This window comes from Anopheles moucheti, chromosome 2, assembly GCF_943734755.1.
Source record: "Anopheles moucheti chromosome 2, idAnoMoucSN_F20_07, whole genome shotgun sequence".
Classification (NCBI taxonomy): domain Eukaryota; kingdom Metazoa; phylum Arthropoda; class Insecta; order Diptera; family Culicidae; genus Anopheles; species Anopheles moucheti.
Genome location: NC_069140.1, coordinates 84061008 through 84083076, shown reverse-complemented (window position 1 = coordinate 84083076; position 22069 = coordinate 84061008). Strand labels below are relative to the sequence as shown.

The following is a 22069-nucleotide window of genomic DNA, read 5'->3' as shown; positions in this document are numbered from 1 at the left end:
TCGATTTAGTATTGGTGAAAATAGATTAAAGGGAAATTATTGTTCCTTTGAGAGGAATTAAAGTCAGACATCTTATTTAAAAATTGGTTGCATTTGCTTAACGAACTGTGTGTTGTAAATAAATCTAGGAATATATTCCATTGTAAGTTAAATAACTTCTGCCACAATGGCTCTACAAAATCCCAAATTGGAACATCTTTTATCCCACGAAAGGTTGAGGAAATTCACCCCTGCCTGTGTAACCTATAACAAAAATAGATCGTCTCATTCCTGTCCATTTACCTCTACTGCATCCCATTCTGGTAAGCCAACTGCTATCCAGCCCACCTGGCAAAGGGAAAGGAATTTGTTTCATTAAAAATAACTCTCATTGCACTTCCGATCTCATTTGTTCCAGTCGTTGAAAGCTGGGGTATGAATCTACCGCTCGTCACGTGCACCTGTAGGTCACCACCACTTAAAACTGTTTATTTGTTTTCTATCAGACGCTGGCGTTTATGGCCTCGTGATCGAAGATTCGAAACATCTAATACGTGGGAAGGAAACAAAACATGGAAGTTCAATTAAGCCACATTTATATCAGCTTGCACTGCCAACGCCGCCCACAGGTATACTATCCGCATGACAAAATTAGCTTCAAAAGGTTTGGAAGGCATCCGTGTAAGCAAACGCTCCGCAGCGATGCACGTTGCAATGGAATGGTCGTAACACTTTTTTTTTGTGGTTTGCATTGCTTTACTGCAATTCAATATCAACGCGCCCACAAGTATGCTGTTCGCATGACAAAATGAACGCAAAAGGTTTGGGGGCATCTTTTTAGCAATCGCTTTGAAGAAATGCACATTTGCATGTTGTGTTTACATCACTGTTATACATCAAACAATGTTTCATTAACAAATGTACAGTTTACACCCATAAATTGAATGCTTTGAAGAGTTCTTCTTTGGAATATGTTGAACATTTTGCGTGCGCCTGTATACTCTAGCGTATACAAGGTTTTATGCATTATAATCATCATAGTATGCTTTATTCCATTCATGATTGTAAGTATCTGTGACTTACCAATATCCTGTAGTTACTCGTGCATAAATTAAACACTGCTCCTCGACCTTTTTCTCTAGCACACCAAACGACCTTTTCCTTTTGTGGAAACAATTCTAATAGAGTCGTTCACTTCCTAAGACGTTACCCAGAGTTTCTGGCACATGTTCCGATGTGACGTGTCTGGTCGAGTACGTGCGGCACGTGAACCGTGTCCCCTACCCAAACCTGGCCACTCTTGATTGAATCACGTTCACTTCCACCGCTTCATCGATGAGAGATCTGTGCAGCTGCATTCTAAACCTTTCGCATCTTTGCCCGGGCGCTGAAAAGAAGGAAGTCAGGACAGATCAAAATCGCAGCCACAAAGAAGTTCCTTTTTCGTTTGGCAGAATGTTCAAGTGCTTAGTGGCATTGGAATCGAGTAGAACTAGAGCATAATCAATAACTTCTTCACCTTACTTGTGCAAAATCATTCCAGGGCCGAGTTGAGGAACATATTCCATGGGGAAAATTGATTCTTTTGCCCCTTTCACCTATCGATTTCGACCCATTTCGTGCTGAGGCTTACTGTTCCGGGACAAAAAAAAAACAAAGAAGGCTACCCGATGAAAAAGGAATGCCCCCACGAACAGGCGATACGTTTCACGGGGTACAGTCTTTGTGTTCGGAACCGTATTAACGGAGCGAAATGGTTCCAATCAAGCACCCTCAGGTGTGCCCACAGCACCAAATGGTGAACCGAACGAAATTGATTCGATTTGTCGAGCGGCGGTCCATAATAATGGCGGTAACATAAATTAATGCTCCACAAAAGTTTCTTTCGCAATGCTCAATCTTGTCGGTTGCATTTTCGGCTAGCGCGAGACGCACATCATTGGAACCGCATGATAATGTTGCTTTGTCGACGTCGGTGCCCCCGCAGCGGAAAGGAGAGAAAATCAAAGACAGAAAGGTGATATTGTCGAAACATTGGTTCCGTCTAGACGGAAGACCCATAACTCCGGGAAAAGAGATGCTGGTAGCGATGTTTGCTTGCAGTGCTTTTCCGTCTGTTTTGTTCCGAATACTGGCTGAATAACTACGTACAGTAAAAAAAATACCAAAAAGATGAATTATGTTGATTAGGACAACATTGTGTCCCTTTTATTTTAGCATTTTGCTTCACTTTCACTTCTATCCGTTCTCTTGGAACTTTCATTTTGGAATTCTCAACCCCAATAAGTTAACCAGAACTCATTTCATTGCTAAACAAGTGAGGAATTCCTTCTTAGCTAACTCCGTAGCTAACTCTTGCCAGTTGCAGCGCCTAAAAGTATGCAATCGGCATTTCAAAATACACACATACAATATTTACAATATACAATATTTACGACAGATTACGTTGATTTATTTTTTGTGTAATCCACTTTTTTTCTGTAAGTTTCCGTTTGTATTTAAACGAATAATAATTGTTCCGTTAAGTTGTACGTTTGGCTGAATGTGTTCAATTTCTCATCCATGTTCTCCAATATCCAGTCCAAATAAACATCCACATCAGTGTAGATCGCTGGATAGTAGGAGCTGCAAAGCCTCGGTTCCATCACAAGCAAACCGCGAATAAAGTGGCGCTTTGTCCCCAGCCATTCTTGTGTAGTATGGAGTGCAAAGCCTGGGAAAGCCAATATACCGGAACATGGCTCATCAGGATCGTATTCCAATAAGCTACACCGTTTCGTATGCTGTATCTGCAAATGCAACGCCAATCCATCCCAGCGCCTTTGACATTCGGGCGGGTCAATGTACCTCCGATCTACCTTTGCCGTTACGAAGGAACCCGTGTTGGTACCAAAAGTGACTGTAGCCAAGCTTGATACATCATAACTGCGTACTGGGTCCATGATTGGCAGACAGATGGGGGTTACGTGCTTTTGCGTAATGTCTGCTGGTGTTGCCAGCTGTATCAATGCGATGTCATTCGCATAGCTGGCCCTGCTATAACGCGGATGAACAATGCTCTTCTCTACCGGAACCATGTGCGTTATAGGTCGGCAAAGCGTCTCCCCGTCGAATTCGTAGCAATTTTCTTTGGTTGTCCCAATGTACCCACCAAATTGAACGAAAAGCCTGTGAGGAAGAATCACACGATTACTGTGAACATGAAACGTAATGCTATAATTGCGACACTTACTCTTTTTCTTGCGGTAAGCAACTCGCCATCCCCACAACGTACCACTCGCTGATCAGCACCACGGCACATCTCGCAAATGCAGTGGAATTAAACAGTGGGTTCCGTGTAAATAAGAATCCAGACCACGGCTCAGCTTCATAAGTTCCATTCAGAGAGGAATCTTTCGTGTATAGGCCGCAAGTTTTAAAATTGAAAAGCCTTCCCTTCGATGTCCTTCGTACCGGCATCGGGTCCACACGGATCGCGTCCGATGATAGATTGACTGACGGAGTTTCACGATCATGGAGCTGCATGTTTTCCAGAATCCAATCAAGGTACGCATTAATGTCCGTGAACAGGTACGGATAGTTGGGATTATGATAGTTCACCAAATCCTGGAGGATGTTTATACCGCCAAGGAAGTAACGCCGTTTCTCTCCAACTTGCAACAATGTTTGTAATGGGGCGCCCGATTTCACCGTTGCCGCTTCACCGTAGTCTTTGTCCAAAACTGCACAGCGATCGTGATCGGTCAGCGTTACTAAGTAGCTGTCCTGTGCGAACCGTTCCTGGCAGTTTAGGAGATCGAGCGGCAATAACTTGCTGCTTTCCTCATGGTAAATGTACTTCGGCACCAGCAACTCGAACGGTGTGCTGTTACGAAATTTCTCCGTCAGAGGCAGACATATAGGGCTAATGAATGGTTTGGTCGTGTTTGCTGGGTCCAGTAGCTCAATGAGTGCGAGATTATGCATATTCGTAGTCGCGTTGTAGCCCGGATGGATGGTTATGTTTTTTATCTGCACCTCCTGGTACGGAGGATCACATGCCCGAAACGCACATTCAATTGCTAGCAGTGGATTGTAACGTGTGTATCCCAAGATGATGGATCGCCTGAAATTATTCACATTAGTTAGTAATTGCAAGATTAATTGCTTTTAGTTGAAGCTATAATTGTATTGCTTCAGCGAGTGTTGGGTGAATCTGACTTAGATTCATGAACGTGAATGAATCTTTGAACGGAATCAATTAGTATCCCTGTTGTCAAAGATTCATATGTCCTCAAAGATTCAGGAATCCTCAAAGATCCACAAATCATCCAAGCTTTATGACCTCCATGCAATTTATCGATTCTTATCGATTCCTAAGCTGAATAAATCCTCACTTACGATTTGTATTAATGGCTCTTTAAAAGATTCGAAGCCCTACACTACACTTCATACTGACATAACTCTACTGAATTTATCAGAATACTACTAAAATTATGTAAACATTTTGTATAGCCCACAGTGTATTATAAGAAAGAATTCACGAATTTACTCTGCCTCTTCGTCTGAATATCCTGATGCAACTTCAAGATAAAAACACCATACGGCGAATATGCTACGTCTAATTATAGTGGACTGCTGACTACTAAGGAATGTGAGACAGTGACAACCGAGCAGGGAAAAAGTCAAGAATTAAGAGAAGTAATACACTTCAAACACAGAGTTAAGACTACTATACTCTTACTATACTAGTAATCGAACCATTCTTACCAAGATACCGCTTCACTAAAAACATGCGCCGGAGCCAGCGCATAACGTTCGCTAATCAACACTACCATGCCTGGAGTTTCCTCCGGTTTCACTATCGACTGCCCGGGACTAGGCAATAGATTCGATGCATTCTTAATAGCCTTCAATGTCCCGATCCAGGGAATGATGGTCGAATCAGCAGCATTTACGTTAACTCCACAGGTATCCATATTGAAGAGTTTTAACTTTTCCTTGCCCGGTTCCTGTTGCAACTTGATCCATTCAGCAAGACTGGCATTGGCGGCTTCTGCTTCGGCATTTCGTGCCACATGGTGTTTCATGTTGTACAGCATCCAATCCAGATAGGCGTACAGATCGGTGTAGGAATTTACTATGGACCCAGCACATGTTAGCCCCAGAATGTCTAAGCCTCTCAAGATGTATCGCTCGTCTATGCCGAACATTCTTCGCTCTTGCAGTGGTGCACCTCTGCCTACGGGAGCGCACTTTGGAACATCGTCATTTGGAACTACCGCACAAACACTCTTCTCTTCTACTGGCAGGCCTACGCGTACGAACGCTTTTGTACACAAACCCAAATCCACGTTGCTTACGATCTGGTCTTTATAAATTATTTCGTCCAGCGAGTAAGACATCACAGACCAGTTCGTTGTTTGATTTGTGTACAGGGCTGGTGTTACTGGAAGACAAATGGGTTTCACGTTCGGCTGCGTGGTGTCTGCAGGATTGCGAAGTTCGACGAGTGCTATATCGTTGCTGATGGCATTTATCGTAAACCTTGGATGGATTATCACACGCTGAATATTCCGAATCTGTGTTGGATTGGCGCACACCGTCTCCGCACCACGTTCGAAACACTTCCGTTCGGGTAGCTCGGTCTGTCCTCCTAGCATAATGCGCAAACTTTAGTCGTAATGATAAGTTAATATTCTGGACAATTTGTTACAAGTTACACCATCACACGTACTTACTCTTTGCCACCATCTTTAAAGCAGCTTGCTGCGCCAACTGCATACCACTCGTTTATCAGCGTGACGACACACTTCACTTCCCGAGCATTTGTTAGGGCCAAACCAAGCCACGGTAGAGCCGTCGGTTTACCATTAGCCGCCCATGTTTCGAAACGGGTACCACACGTGTTTAGGTTGAACAGAGGAAGTTTCTCCTCGTAATCCACCTCCAGCTCGTTGGTGTCAATCAGAAGCACACGTGGGTTTACAAACAACTCGATCCATTGCATATACTTTGCCACATCGGTGAAGGCGGTATACTTGGAAGGATCGCAAAGTCTCGTTCCTCTGCGTAAAGGAATGAATGAGACTATGCCCCGCACGAACCATTTGCCTTCCACGTTGAAGAATAAACCTCCGCCGCTGTCACCGTTGCAGGCGCTTACTCCCTGCTGTGCGCCAGCGCAAAACATCTCCGACGTCAGCTGATTGCCGAACGATACACGATCACTTTTGATGCATGTCAAGGCGTCCACCACACCTATCGTTGTCTGCTTCAGCTGGGTGGACACCGCATCCTGCTCGTTCAGACCAAACCCAACCAAACTGCCATTCCTTCTCACGAGCATCTCCTGACCGCCCTCCATCGTCCACAGGCAAACGGGTTGAACGAACTCCGTCATCGTGATGTTGGTAGTCAGCTTCAACAGTGCGATGTCGTTCATAAACCTGCTGGAATTGTAGCTCGGATGAGCTATCACTTCATCCACCGTGTGTTCCTGCACGTATTCACTCTCTTCGGTCAGATGGATAGCACCGACACGCACTAATACCCGGCTTTCTGAGATTAGCCCATTCTCAAGGTAGACGCAGTGGGCCGCTTTGGAAAAGAAATGATATCATCCCTGTACCAATGTAGACTGGAAAGGTGAATGGATTGTGGCACTCTATACCACACGCCTCTTTACATACCCGTGAGAATAGTTTCCTCATCGATGATCGATCCTCCACAGGCGTATTCCAGGTTACCCTGCACACGATGAAAAATGGCGGCATGCCACGGCCAGTGGCCTGGCTTTGCGTCGACGCCATTGTGAATAAGATGAATTGTCTTCACTCTGCGCTTGCCACAGGTTAAACGGTTCGGTCCCAAACTTTGCGACAGCGCACACAACACAGCGGACAGTAGCAGGACACTTATCAGCTCCCAATTCATGGTTGATTCCGAAAAACAAACCCAAGATGTTGCGTCTTCACTATACCACTACGAAACATAGAATGATCGCTGGTTTCTTGTGCACATCTGTTGCTGAGCAACTTAGTTTGAAACTGGTTTTTCCGACGACCTTGTTGCTGTTGTTTCGCCGGACAAGTTTCTGCCGGCGGTTTATTCAGGAAACTGGTTTCCGATTTGGGTATTTTAATTTCGTAAATGGAAAAAATAAACCTAACTGGTTTAATTTACCTCCACGTTGTATAAGATCGAAATTGGTTGATAGTTATCGGAAAAAAACTAAAAGTGATATCTTATGTAACTTGATCAGTCGTTTAAGATCCGCAATTTTGATTTGGATCGTGACCTTGACGTATAACAGATCATACCCATATACGTTGTTTTGTATACAGTTAATCAGACTACAAAAACCCCGCTGAAGATCATTTCAGCCAAAAAAAATTATATTTTATTAATAAATACTCAATAGAGCAATAGAATTACTCGCTACAATCGTGCGTTGTTGGTATTGTTATTAGTGTGTTAGGGTAAATCTGATTCTGATTCGTGAGTCAGAATGAATGAATCCGAATCTCTATGTCAAAGATTCTTGGATCTTTTAAGAATAAATACTGATTCGATTCCTGAGATTTTGAGATTCGATTCTTGATTTGTATGACTCATCACTAAAGATTCATGCGACTGACTCTTCTCTAAAGATTCATTAGGCACTACACTAATTGTTATGTTCCATACATCCTTTCGTGTAGGGAGCCTTCATATCATATCATATCATTTGTACATACAGCAGAAGGTATTTACCCCGCAATTAAGTCATCGAAGCGCCATCCCCAATCTCAATAAGTATTTGAATTTCTTTTCGACTACATATCGTTAAATACTAGTATTAATTTATTAGAATGTCATATTATTTCACAGTAATGTCTTAACGTCTTAATATTAGACAAATATCAGATATTCTGTTAAGTTGTTTGCCGGTCCCAGCACATTCAACGTCACATCCATATTCGCCAATATCCAATCAAGATAAACATCAACATCACTATAGATTAGAGGATGGTAAGCGTCACAGCCTCCAGGTTTATAGGTCATTACGCCACGCAGAAAGCGTCGTTCTGTTCCCAATAATTCCTGTGTCGTATGAAGTGGGAACCCTTGCCCTATGCCGAAACAATCGAGACCTTCTATTCTAAGGATACACAGCTTTGAGTGCTGTATCGGAACATTCAAAGCTAATCTATCCCATCGCTTTTGACATTCGGTAGGATTGATGTACTTATCTCCTACCTCTGCCGTGATCAAGGATCTATCCAACAGTGCAGCAAACGAACCCAACCTCATGCTCGATACATCATAACTCCTTATCTCGTCTATGACTGGCAAGCAGATGGGTTGTACGTTATCTTGCGAAAAGTCTGCTGGTGTTGCAAGCTGCACCAGCGCAATATTGTTGTTGTCATGGTTGATGGTAGGGGTGTAGTCAGGATGCAGGATGATCTTCCCGATCGGAATCGTCTGTGTTGGAGGTCTACATAACTCACCGGTACACTCCGCTTGTGTTAATTTCTTGTAACCTCCGAACTGAACGAACGACCTGCGGTAAGATGAAGTAATACCATCTCAGTTCAACTGTGCTTTTGTGGCACTAACGCTCTACTGGTGGAATACTTACCGCTCTACTTCATGGTTTAGACAACGCGCAGGTCCCACGGCATACCAATTGCTGATAAGCGTGACGGCACAACCTGTAAATTGGTATGACTGCGCCGTTGAATCCCATGCTTCCACGAACCCAATCCATGGTTCGGCAGAATTATTTGAAAATAAACCGCAAGTTTTGAAATTGAATAGTCTCCTCTTGGACACGTCTCGCACTGGCAAACGAATTAATCGACTTGGTTGGGACGTCCAGTCGTTGAGTGAGTTATTACGATCTGCTCCGCTGTTCATGTTTTCCAAAATCCAGTCCAGGTACAAGTTAATGTCAGTAAAGAAGTACGGTAACTTTTCATTTTCTGAACTTTCAGTCTCCAAAAGAAAGCTCAGCCCGCTAAGGAAGAATCGTTTCTGGTCCGCAAAAAACGAAAGTGCTTGCAATGCAGATCCTTCATGTTCAACGAACGGTTTAAGACCACTCTCCCGTAATCCTCCGCGCATAATGGAACTTCAGAATTGGAAACGAATCGTCCCTGATGGATGAGCCGTGCCTGACAGTTTAGTGGGCCCAAGCGGAGCATTCTTCTAGTGTCCAAAATACTGGTTGCCAGTCCGTACTCCAACGGTGTGCTTTTGCGAAAATCTTCCATCAGCGGCATACAGATGGGGCTGATGAATGGCTTTGTCGTGTTAGCGGGCTCCAGCAGCTCGATCAGAGCAATGTTATTCAAATGCAGTGTCCCATCGTAGTCCGGATGGAAGATAACCTGTTTGATTTCTATCTGCTGGTACGGAGGATCACACTCTAAAATCCTGCAACGCAACTCCAAAATCACATCGTGATAGCCAAGAGTAATTGAGCGCCTGTAAGAACACATGTTACATCACTTGACCAGGGTCAGGTTGATAATGTAGAGATCAGGAATATGTACCTACCATGATACTGTTTTGTTGAATATATGAGCCGGAGCCAATGCATACCACTCGCTGATGAGTACTATTTTGCTTTGCAACCTCCTCGGCGATTTAAACACATCTTCAACTCCTTCTAGTGATCCAATCCCCGGCATATAACTAATCGACCGGGCATTGCCTTGAATGGTTAAGCTCTCACCGCAAGAATCCATATCAAAGAGCCGGAGCTTTTCGTTCCCTTCCTGCTGTTGTAGTTTCTTCCATTTCGACTCAATCGTGAAATCTGCGGCCGTCTCGTCTAGCTTGTTGGATCGCATGTTATACAGCATCCAGTCGAGATAGGCATACAAATTAATGTAGACAGTCGGTGGCAATTCTTCTCCGCAAGATAGACCGAACCCATCCAATCCACGCAGGACATACCGTTCGTCTGCACCGAAGGTAACCAGCTCTTGCAGAGGCACGCCCGACTTGAGTGCGACACAGTCGCTTTCATCTTCACGTGATAATACCCCACAAATTCGTTTGCCATCTATGCTCAGTTTCAGTCCTTTTGCCGAGTAGACAGTTGAGCAGTGTGTTGCGTTCAAATAGTGTACGGCTTTACCCTCGAACGAGCGATTTTTCGACGAATAGCTGGCAACCGACAGGATGGTCGTTAGGTTGGTGTATAGCTCCTTCACGATCGGCACACAGATGGGTTTCGCGTTTGGCTTCGTGGTGTCTACTGGCGTTAGCAGCTCAATCAGCGCTATGTTGTCCGTGAATTGGTTTCTGTTGTACCTGGGATGGATGATTATTCTGTGGATCTGAAGAGTTTGCGAAGGAGTCGCACACACCGTCGTTCCATTACGCTCGAAGCACTTGCTCGTTTCCAGCTGTTGATAGTCACCTATTCTAACACGCAGCCTTGAAATAAACGTAATATTGTTGATGTTAATGTCGGCATGTTTGGATCCACCAACGGCATCGGCACTTACTCGCTACCTGCGCTTTCTAAGCAACTCGCGGGCCCAATAGCGTACCATTCGCTCACAAGCGTAACGATACACTTGCTGTAGGTAGAGGGATATACGATGACATTTCCCAACCAGGGCAGAGTCGATCGTGACTCGTCGGCCCAAAAGCTGGTGGCGGTTATGCCACACGTGCTCAGATTAAACAGATGTAGCTTTTCCTCGTAATCCACATCATAGTCGTCCGTGTCGAACACTAACACGTTCCCATTGATGTACTGTTCGATCCATCCCATGTACTTCGCCACATCGGTGAAGGCTGTATACTTGGAGGTGTCGCAAAGGCCCGTTTTTCTGTGTGTTGGTATAAACGAGACTATGCCCCGTATGAACCATTTGCCTCCGATTTCTAAAAATAAACCCCCACCACTATCACCATTGCATGCGCTCACTCCTTGCTCTCCTCCAGCGCAAAACATCTCCTGCGTAAGTTGCGTGCCGAATGCTGCCCGATCGTTTTCGATGCAGGTCAACGTATCCACAACGCCAACCCGTGCCTGTTTCAGCTGCTCCGCCACAGCATTCTGCTCTGTCAGGCCGAACCCGAGCACGGTACCGTTCCTACCCACGATCAACTCCTGATCGCTGTCCATCGTCCACAGACACACCGGCTGCACGAACTTTGTCATCGTAATGTTTGTGGTGAGCTTGATCAGTGCGATGTCGTGCACAAATCTTCTTGATTTGAATCCTGGATGCGCTATAATTTCCCGCACTTGGTGGACATGTGTGTATTCGTTCGATTCTGAAAGCTGAATGCGTCCCACATGCACCGAGATTTGGTTTGCTGGTAGCAATTTATTCCCCAGAAAAACGTAATGAGCAGCTGCAAACGAGAAAGAACAGGAGCAGAGATCATTATTGTGACCTTACCGGGATCTGCGCAACTAACTCTTCACATACACGTAAGAATTGTGTCTATGTCGATGATGGTAGCTCCACAGCTGTAGTCTTCTCCACCGTTCTTCCGTTGAAAAACGGTCGCATGCCATGGCCAGTGTCCGGCTCTTGCATCGATGCCATTATGGATGAGGTAAACGGATCTCACCTTACGTCTTCCACACACTAAACGATTCACTCCCACGGTTTCACCCACCGTGTACAGCGCACTGGACAGTAGAAGAAACCATCCCAGTTGATAACGCATTGCTAGTGAGTAAATACAATGCGAAAAAAGCAAAATGTTACTTGATCTTCATCTGACACGTCTTGGCTTCACCGCGGCCAAACTGTGAATGTTCGGCTTTTGACATAATTCAGCAACATACTGGAAAAAAAAGCACCCGACCATGTTAATACCAAACAGGTTTCTGGTGCATAATTTAAAACAAAATCGTGTGGATCGAAAACCAGTTTGATTGTTTGAGCCTTGAACTTGATTTTGATAACGATTTTGTTGTCCCGCGTTTTGATCTGTTTCGTGCCGTTGTTTTATGTGACGTCAATTAACTTTGTTTGGGATTTCCCAGTAACAGTTAAAACTCGTTAGTGCTCAAAATTATGTTGGGATAGACTCAGTTTAATTCAAATCAGTGTGGATTGTTAATAAGATCGAGAGAAGAAAAGAGGAAAACGACTCACACCTTCTGTTTAAGGCAACAGTGATCTCCATATGCGCAAGTTCTTTGAGGTTTCAATTAGTGATAGGACTTAGAGATCCCTAAGCCCAAGAGTTTGATGACATCACGTACGAGTCACAGATAGCAAAGCGAGAAAGACATCCAGCACGAGTTCTACGAGATTTCTTCTTCACATACACGCATTTATATGCTTGTGATTCTTCTTACTAAATTGCTTCTGGCTATTACACAAAAAATCTAGTAAGACACGAATTTTAATCATCAAAGGAATATTCAGATTTATCAAAGATATTTAGCGCCGTATAATAGTTCAGTAAGAAGTCTCAGTGTTTCGAGCAAAGTTAAAGTCATCTCCTCATGTTGATCTTGCTATTTTGAGGTTTCTAGATGTGCTATCAAGAAGCAAACAATCGTGATCATTCTGAGATTCCACACTGGTGCTATATACTGAAAAGTGCTGCTACCTAATACACTCCTAGGAAACCCGACGTCAGGCTAAAACATTCCTGCTAGAACCTCAAACACTGCCAGACTGTTGGACTTCAAGAAATTTAAATCTCACTAAAATTGCAATATTGAGGTCTAATCTGAATAGACGAATCAGAAGATCATTCAGCCCATCTTCAGTTGTGTTTTGAAGTTGTTTCAAGAAAGATTTTCTTCTGCCTCAAAGAAAAGACGACAAATCGCTATCGATCGTCTCCAAGAAGTGCATAACTGAAGAAGTTTCGCACATCGGCAACGCTGTACCGCGCGGTAGTTCACCTACTGTTGATGGCAATGATGCAATTCCATAACGTGATTCAATGATTCTCTGTATCTACACTTCCGAGAATTCGAAATGCTTCCCTTTCGTATCCTATTGACAAGATTATCTATATACCCTTTGGAAATATGGCAATGTCCTCATTTCTCACTCAGTAAAACCAATTGCAGTTTCGTTTGGCGTTATGCATCGCGTGCCATTTTCTTTTACTCCACCTTTCAACAATCGTGATTGACACCTTTTTTTAAAGATTGCTTCTCTTAAATGACAGGAAGAGTTAGTGTATCTAACGACCTTTGAAAGGTTCTTGGCGCAACAATGACACAATCAGCAGCGGGGTGTTGTCTATGCTTTCGATTTCAATTTTTCAAACCCCCTTTCGCACCGTAACGCCGAGTTACGTTCGGACACTGCATTGTTTGCCATTTAACCCAGTTGAGTGTACTGGTTTATGAGAGCATTGATATTTCTCGTCCCCCAAGAGCCGGTCACGGCTGAACGCGGAAGAAAATACAACATCCTTTGCACTAATGGCCGCTCGTTACGAAGCGTCCCGTCGAGTGAGAAATTGTCAATGTCTTCGAGCGGGCACTTTCCCCCCCCCCCCCCCCCCCCTGGCCATGGGAAGGTAGACCAAAAAATCACACTTTCTTCCCACGGGGCCAAGATATCCAGAGGTGCGAACGGAAGGACACCAGTATCGGTACCGCTTTGGGGGGCTGCTTTATTTAATTAGCATCGTTGGAAAATGGGAACGATTCGGTGCTGCTGCTTCAAGGATGGCTCCAATAGTCTATCGTTTTGTGTTTCGTTTCGCTCCCCTGGCCAACCACTCAGCGCTCTCGGTGTGATCATCATCTCGAGGACGGTTTTGTATCTCATACACCGCATTGTTTCTTCCCCCTCACCGGGCCAGCGTGATAAGCATGATAAAGGCTTTAATCTAATTAACCCACAAAACCACAGCTCCAAAGCGCACTGTTCCAGATTCTTAATTAAAAAATACTATCATCCTTTAGCCGGCCACCATCATTTGCAGTTACTCCGTTTGTTTAGTGCGAAGCGGAACTGTGCGGGTGATGATGATGATGGTGCTGATGCTGCCGAGCTGCCGATACAAAACCCCAAAAGTAGGACATCTCCATCTACTCGCAGTGGAATAATCAATTCCCTGTTTTCCGACTCGACCACCGGCTCTTTGTCCCGGCATCGGTTTACACGTTCGCAGCCGAACGTTCCAACAGGTCCGACAATGTAGCCATGTTCTCCATATTGCTTAATTATTTGCGGTACAATGATTAATGGCTTTCGGGAGACAACCATAAAGGGGATCCCCTACCTCCAGTATGTCCCCATCGGCTTAAAGCATTTGCCGGGTTTTAGCCTGCAGACAACAGTTGCTTGTACGCTTGCCGTACGGCATGAAGACATCAACAAGCGAAACGGCCACGCGTAACCACGCGTTCCAGAGATGTATCGCCCACGGCACGGCGGAGTAAGTTATTTTTGCTCATCAATCTCCTAATCTCCTGCCGGTCAAGTTCCGAGTAGGAGCGAATCCCGGTCGGTCCGAGTATGTTGGACCAAAGTTCGGTACAAATCCTGGCCAATCTAGCGTGGCAACATCAAGGATTCCTAGCATGGCCACTCACTGTCACATGATATGCGCATGAATTAGTGGCGAAAGTACTCCAAACTGTCGTGTCATCCATTTATTCATCGATGCGAACGATTTTCTCCATCGGTGGCGGGCAGCTGTAACGCGAGAGAGAACAAGTCCCCGCTGGCCGATCGTATCTTTCGAGTGGTGCGGATGTTTTTGCTCCGTTGTAATGCAATACTATTGGAATAGTAATTTTGGTTCGATGGAAGAGTGAGTTTTTTTTTTTGCTTTGCATTGTGTGTTATGGTTTTTTTTCTATGTTTTATCGATTGCTCGTTGTATGAGAAAAGAGAGGAAAAAACATGTTTATAAACGTCAAAATACATTAAGTCTGGAATGTATTGACGTTTCCCCGATATCCAAAACATTGCTAAATATTCATACAACTACTCTTTGTAAGCATTTATAGCACTTAACGGTTTGAGAGCTCAAATAAGCTTAAACCGTTCGATTATTGTCAAAACTACAGATGCGAAATCTCAATTAATAATTGCACCAAAATGTATTTAGCCAATCGCTTATATTCCAATGTGTTGTTTGTTTGCAAATTACAACACAATTATAAATGATTGTGAATAGTTCATTACAGGCAGTCCCCGAGATACGCTGTTCCTCTTATACGCCGATTCGAGTTACGAGGATTTTTCGCGGATTATAGCGGTCCGCTATAATAGCGTATCTTGGGGACTGTATGTATTTTACAAACGTAAGTGTTTAGCCTAGAAGTAATGAGGCAAACGTGTTCAGAAATGTCAATATTTAATTATAAAAATGTCCTTAATCCGTATAATCTGCAACAGTGTTCTTTCAATTACTTAAAACACTAATGCACTAACATAACAAAATACACAAACAGGGCTTATTTTAGCACATTTTATTTGCCAATTCTTTCGCCGGGTTAGCTTATTAGAGTGCTATTTCTCCTGGTCGTTAATCCTCTAAGTTCGGGCGTGCACGGCTTGATCGGATGCACTGCTCGATGTGGCGCCCTCTACCGCGAAACGGCCGAATCAACCGTTGAATAATATTCAACATGGAATATAATATACATAGTCGTACCTGAATCTTTCACCCTGCTCCATCTTTGATGCGTCTGAACTGCCAGCTTCTTCTTTCTTTATCGGCACACCAACCTCAGGAGGTCTAAGCCTACCATTTATGGCTTTCTTTGACTTTGGATTGGTCCAGATAAGATTTTGGTCCGGTCCTGTCGTGTTTAGACCGGCGCCACTACCAATGCATTTCCAGCCCACTGTCCGACCGAACTGTCCAAAACGGTTCGATACACAATTTTCGCTACTTTGACCATCACTAGTCGCAACGAATGTTGCGTCACTTGACCCATGTTAAGTACTTATAGCAACGCATCTAATATAACACACAAAACACAACAAAAAACAACAGTGTGTGACGGGCAAAGCGTAAACACTCAGCGCGTAATTAAATTTGTTTGATTGATTTACTTCATTCTGACACTAACCACTACGCAACCACTTAGCTTCAAACACCACAGCATAAACACAATTACATGTATGAATGGTATTATCAAAACCTTCACCCCATACTGCACGGCGATTTGTTAAATGAAGTGCCGCTTTCACAGCATAATGGTTTTAATCAAAACTTAATTTGGAATGTGTTACATTCACGTGCGGAGTTGGAAAAATTCACCCTTTGTGCTCTGTTTTACATAATTAGTAGAAGCAAAAATAAAAACAAGGAAAAACCCATGCACAAACACAACTTTACCCACACATACCGTGCATGTGCTTTAATTAAAAGTACGGAAAATGAATTGAAAACTGAGGTGCGGTCACAGGAATACCAGCTCCATCGATGGTTGGTAAAGTTCAGCCAGTGCCCAGGGCCAAGATGGAAACTGATGGAAAAAATAACTGTCAATGTTTCGTTCCGGCTCGCGGGCTCCGCATCTATCGCGGTCCTAAGGTGGGTAAGAAAATCTAATTAAAAAAACATACTTTATTTTTTGAAAAATAAAGCCAACAACACACCAACATGAAAGAGCACGTCCGTTTGATACGCTGTTTGTGTTGGACGAGCCGTTCATGAGACGAGCCAACATGATTTTCCGGTGCTTTGTTTCTCTGCCGAGTGTGTTGAAAGGAAAATGGAAACAGTTGCAACATTTCGTACGAAACTCTCTGCATTCTAGCCTGCTTGTTGCTTTTCCTCATCCCTTCACAATGAGGGTTTGAATTTTGTTGTGCCACAGAGAAAAACAAATGCAACCGAATATGGGAGGGAAAATGGAAGCAAAAACAAAAGTTTCTCTTCAAAAACAAAAAAAAATCCAACAATGAAACCCGGCAGTCCTTTCAATTTCGATGCGAAAGTCCCACAAACAGCGACTGGATGACAACAGAGAGAGGCAGTACGAAAGCCAGGTCGACTGCATTTAACTCAGCATAAATCAACGTCCCCGTTGCTGACGATGCATTCATTGGGGTAGTGCCTTTCTTTCAACTAACTCTCCGGGCCGCAAGCAAAAGGAGTCCGGCAAAAGATGTAGTGTCAGCTGCGGACGGTAATCACACTTTTTGCTGCGGATGATTTATTGCTTCTCGATCGTCTGCACACACGGGCAGGCGAACAACAACAGCAGCAGAAAAACAGTTCGCTCTCGCTTGTATGTCTACTTAGTAGTGCAGTTGTGCTCGAATGGCTGCTCGAATGACGCTACTAAAAAAACACCGTGTCAGAGAGCGGGGAAAAATAGAGCTGGCAAAAAAAATAATTGGAATTAAATAAGTTGTGGTACACGGAAGGAAATCGGGCCAGAAGAAAAACGAATGTTGTTTGCCTATGGCGCAGGAGGATTAGTTGGATTGAATACATACACCATCAAACAAACCGGTGGGTAGGGGGACTACTTAAGTAAACACGTGTCATCGTAAGATGGAAACAATACGATAAATAGCGGAAGTACTCGAGGTTCTTTTATTTTTTTTCCCGATCTTGTCTCGCTTCGGCGGAACGAAGCAAAAAACTGTGCGCTGCAAATAAAACAATGTCAACCTTCAGCCGTTCCATATCAGCAAGGCACATTTTTCCCTATCAGCCCACCTAGCGAACATTGTGTCCTTGCTGCTTCGGGGCACAGCCAGCTCAAATATAACCGATACATCGTCAAACAGATTGGTTCACGTCTTCCAGGGTGCTCTAATTTCAATACTTCCCTTTCGAAGTACATCGTAGATACGTCCGGTTTTCCACGAAACAAAACCCGCAAATGGCCGGAAATGGAATTGGCTGGGAAGGACGACAAATCATCGCCGGGTGAGGACACGCTCTCGCCCTCTGTATGCCACGGGTCAAACGGGGGTTTGATCTAAGGTCGCGGTTGCGTTTGGAAGCATTTTGGTCGCTTCCAACCTTGACATTGATTTATGCGAATAAAAAACGGGTTCCAACGGAGGCGAAGGTAAACAGAAAAAAGTTACTCGTACAACATATTGCTACACGCTTGCAAAATTCGTAAGTGTTTCACTGTTTAGTCGACCCTTTTTTCCGTTACTTTTCTATATTTTTTCACTCGCTTACTTGTACACTTCTGTATGGGATTCTGTTTGTTTGTTATTTACGTTGTTGCGTTCCTTCTTCTTTGGTTGCTGTTTGGCAATGGTTTAGAAAGGCCAGCTAGGGTGCTGTATACATTGTACCTCATTCGATAATGGATAACCGAATAATGGCACGTGGCCGTTTCCTGGGTCGTTTCAAAAGTCAACCGAGATGGATGGAATGGAAGGTTTCCGATTGTGCTTGTGTGTGTTTTCTTTTTTTTTTGTACATCAAGATGCCAAAATTATATCGATTGGGATGGATAAATTCGTACTGAATGAGAACATCCGCAAACGAAGGGTTTTGTTTTGTATTCATGATTGCTTGTATTGTATTATTTGGATGTTTTTAAGAGCTACAAAAATCAAATTAAATAAAAATCATTACCAGAACAGCGCGTGGTCTTACAACAACTAAACATAAATTGGTTTAGTGATTGATCCCAGATAAAAGGGATTGGTAACTGTAGCTAGACCTATAAGCTATGACTTCCTGAGCTCCTGAGCTAACTCGACCTTAGCGAACTCACCTCTGCTAATACAATGCGCAATAAGTTGCATTTTTTAAATTATTGTTGTGGGAGGCTACAATTTCTTACAACATTGTGTTAATGTAGCCTAAAAACGGTTGATAAATTGCTGAAAATTCCCAAAAAAGTGATGGAAAACTCACTCAGAGACTCTTGGGATACTTGCTTTGAAACCCATCGCAAAACTCGCTAGAAAACAAAAAAAAACTATTGATGAGATGCCTTCGAATAGTCCCTTACAATAAGCTGAAACATGCGTAAGAATGAGTCAATAACCGTCATAGAAAAGTGCTGTAACAACTGTAAGAAAACACTCAAAAAAAACAATCATAAAAATGTAAATCACTTATAAACCTAAAATAATGAAAGTGCTAGAATATCTGAGATTTTCTCCGATGGCAAACTTTGCAACTACGACGCAAAGCTGCCGGAAAAAGGTTGGACAATCATTTTACATTGAACCTTTGTCCATTTGTCAAAAGTAAACTTCCAAAATTGAAGCCTTGGATATACGAAATCAACGAATAATTCTTCGTAGTAATCGTTTACCATTAAAAAAATGTTAAAAAGTGTGTCGTGTTTTCCAAAAACTCGCAGATGGCCAAGAGTGTTCGAAAAAGAATCACGAACCTTCGTAGAGCTTTAGAAAAAGATTCAAGTGAAATATGGTTCAATGAAGACAATTTGCCAAAAATAAAGCAGAGATCGTATTGTCTAAGTAGACCTGATAGATCCTGAGTAATATAGATTATTTGGTGCCTACGAGGGTTCAATACAAGGCTTAATAAAATTCAGATTAATCTATATGAGTCCTCTAAATTCATGAATTCTGAAGATTCATAAACCCTCAGAAATGGATGAATCTGCCAAGATTTTTGATTTCTAAGCAGCTTGCCCTTAATGTAACAGGCCTCCCCACCAGTCATAAATTGCCAAACATGTGTTGAGGATTTTTATTTTGTATGATACCTCACTAAAGATTCAAAAGAATGACTCTTCTTAAAAGATTCATGTGAATGACTCTTTTAAAAAAAATATGCGAATGAGTCTTCTTAAATGATACATGTGAATGATGTAATGTGAATGATAAATATAGTTCGAAGTATTTCGTAGTAATAACAATAATCGAGAATAATTGGAGGTAATTCGTAGATGTCCGAGTCATGCGTAGTAATTGAAATAATCCAGCGCACCTAAGCAGAATTTAATGAGTCAGTGAATTTTCACCATAATTAACATTACCATAGTGAGCCACTACTCTTATATGACGCTGATAAAATTGCATACTCTTGGGAGTAATAACCAACGTTGCCTAAAGTTATGCAATCCGAATTACAAAATCGTCTTGTTGAGTGTCTTAACACTCGTTATTTGCTTTGCTCAAGCCTTGCCACTCTTCATTTCCAAAGAACATCAATTAAACCCGTTGTCAAAACTAACTTCCACTCAATTTGTCAAATAAAATCTGCATACTTTAATTGAATGGCCCAAGAAAAAAAACGCACACACACACACACAATTTCAATTTATTCCAGACACATGCGCTTCCCTTCTTGCCCATTAACCTTCATGGTGTTTCGTAGTAAGCTGTTGGTTGAATTTTTGATGAGCAATTTACTGCTTCATTTATCCGGTGATGCTCCTTCCGGTATAGCAAAGGACGTAAAATATAGCCGATTTTCCGTATAGCTTTACCCGAAACACGTTCCAACAGTTTGCTGTTGTTGGATGCGGAATGGACCCATTCGAGCCGAAAGACCACTCTTCCCGGTACGCCTGGTTCTGCTGCCGGGTGAAATAAATAGTAAAAGGTTAACCGAACGATACAACCGTACCAGCATCTCCTAGCTCTTCTCGGGGCGAGTTGGGCAGGAGCGGGCACTTGTCTAGACAGTTTCTACAATTAAATTCAAATTTTCCTGCTATGTTTTTATTTCCTTCCGTTGCTGTGATAGGGATTCATTTTTGGGACAACACGTTACCAGCGTGTGTGCGGTGGTCGGACTCTTTTCCCGACGTTTGCAATCCTTTGTTCCTGGTGTATGTGCATCCTGCAGGCTGCAGGACCTGCAACTGCCAGGTACGTGTTTCACATGCAGTTGACCTTACCTTCTCATTCGCATACAAAACACCAAGCAATCACGGGTTTCGTCGTCTTTGTGACGCTTGTTTTGCTTATTGCCCACACGAATAGAGGTTTTATCGCGGAAAAATCGCGTACACTATCACCTCGCACCCCACCCGAGGCGTGCTACCAAAGCGCAATAAAACCGGTGACGGTAACGAGACTAAGTGCTTTTCGACCCCTCGGAAAATGCTTTGCACCGTACAGCGCACCCGGTTCCCGGCACACAAACGAGAAACGAACGACTTCGCGGAAGTTTTTGTTGTTGTTGTATGCTTGGATGCTTTGGAGCAAGATGCACGGAAAACTTTTCCGAACGTTAAGCTTTTTCCCCGAAATTCAGACACATTTTGTACGGGGATAGTTTTTGCTTCGGTACGGGAATTTGGTAGAAAGGCACTCGTCCACACCATGGTTAGGACCGGCGTTAACCGTACCGGAATCATAAATGGGTTGGAGCCGTTTTAGTGATGGTGCATTTTTTTTTCGGTGGGAAATGTTTTTTTTTCCTACCTTACTCCGAATAACTACCCTCAACTGGTTCACCCTCTTATTCTTCGACACCTTAACGGTAATTCATAAAATCCGTTTAAGGTGCGAAAGGAAGGTAAAGCAGCGGATTGGCAAATCTCAACACAAAATCCGACCCGAAATCGGTCGCAGAAAAAAAAGAAATGCCACACGATTGTTATAGAACATAACAATAAGTGTTTGCTATAAAAAAAACTAAACAATTGTATGAAGGCAATAATCAAACCTAAATATTTTTATTAAATGATTTCCATGAAACCTAAATTCACTACGTTTTGTTATAGAGGGCATGATCGTTTTATAGAAATAAATGTTCAAGAATATTCCTCTTCGCTGCGGAATTTCTTTGGACTGTGTCCTCTTAAGCTCATGAGCGCCTGGAAGTATGCATTTTTAAAGCATTTTATGTTAATTAATATATTTCAGGAAATCAAATAAATATAATTTTAGTTGAGTAATCCCAATACCTCCATGGAAATCAAATATTTCCTACATTTAGGTTTTGCTCTGCTTCATTTAGTGATGAATCAGTAGACATGTCAAAATTATTTGACGATCCCTGGATGTCACACATAAATAATAATATGCGAATCCGGTAGAGGGCGCTGCAGCGACATATATACACTGTGAAAACGGATCAGAAAGCAGTGGATCAATACAAACCTTTCACTAACATTACAATTTTAGAAATATTCGATGTGTGTCGCATACGCTCACAAAATATCATTTACTCTTAATAGTTATAAACTGAAATTCCTTCTTTAAGGGATATTTATTATGTATTTCGGACTACTGAT

General features: G+C 42.9%; 2 protein-coding genes across 2 annotated transcripts; both read right to left on the bottom strand.

Moving 5' to 3' along the window:
• Positions 1 to 2477: 2477 nt before the first annotated feature.
• LOC128298291 (transmembrane protease serine 9-like) lies at positions 2478 to 6894 on the bottom strand. The gene is made up of 5 exons (XM_053034035.1): positions 6651 to 6894; positions 5700 to 6558; positions 4729 to 5631; positions 3212 to 4084; positions 2478 to 3147 (listed from the first exon to the last, which is right to left on the bottom strand). The coding sequence occupies exons 1-5, from the start codon at positions 6892 to 6894 to the stop codon at positions 2478 to 2480; spliced, it is 3549 nt and encodes a 1182-aa protein (XP_052889995.1).
• A 957-nt stretch (positions 6895 to 7851) lies between these two features.
• LOC128298439 (uncharacterized) lies at positions 7852 to 11646 on the bottom strand. Its single transcript, XM_053034187.1, is given in 6 exon segments — positions 7852 to 8506; positions 8585 to 9045; positions 9048 to 9432; positions 9505 to 10392; positions 10464 to 11325; positions 11403 to 11646. Coding segments are annotated over 6 exon segments (3495 nt in total).
• Between the last annotated feature and the right edge of the window lie 10423 nt (positions 11647 to 22069).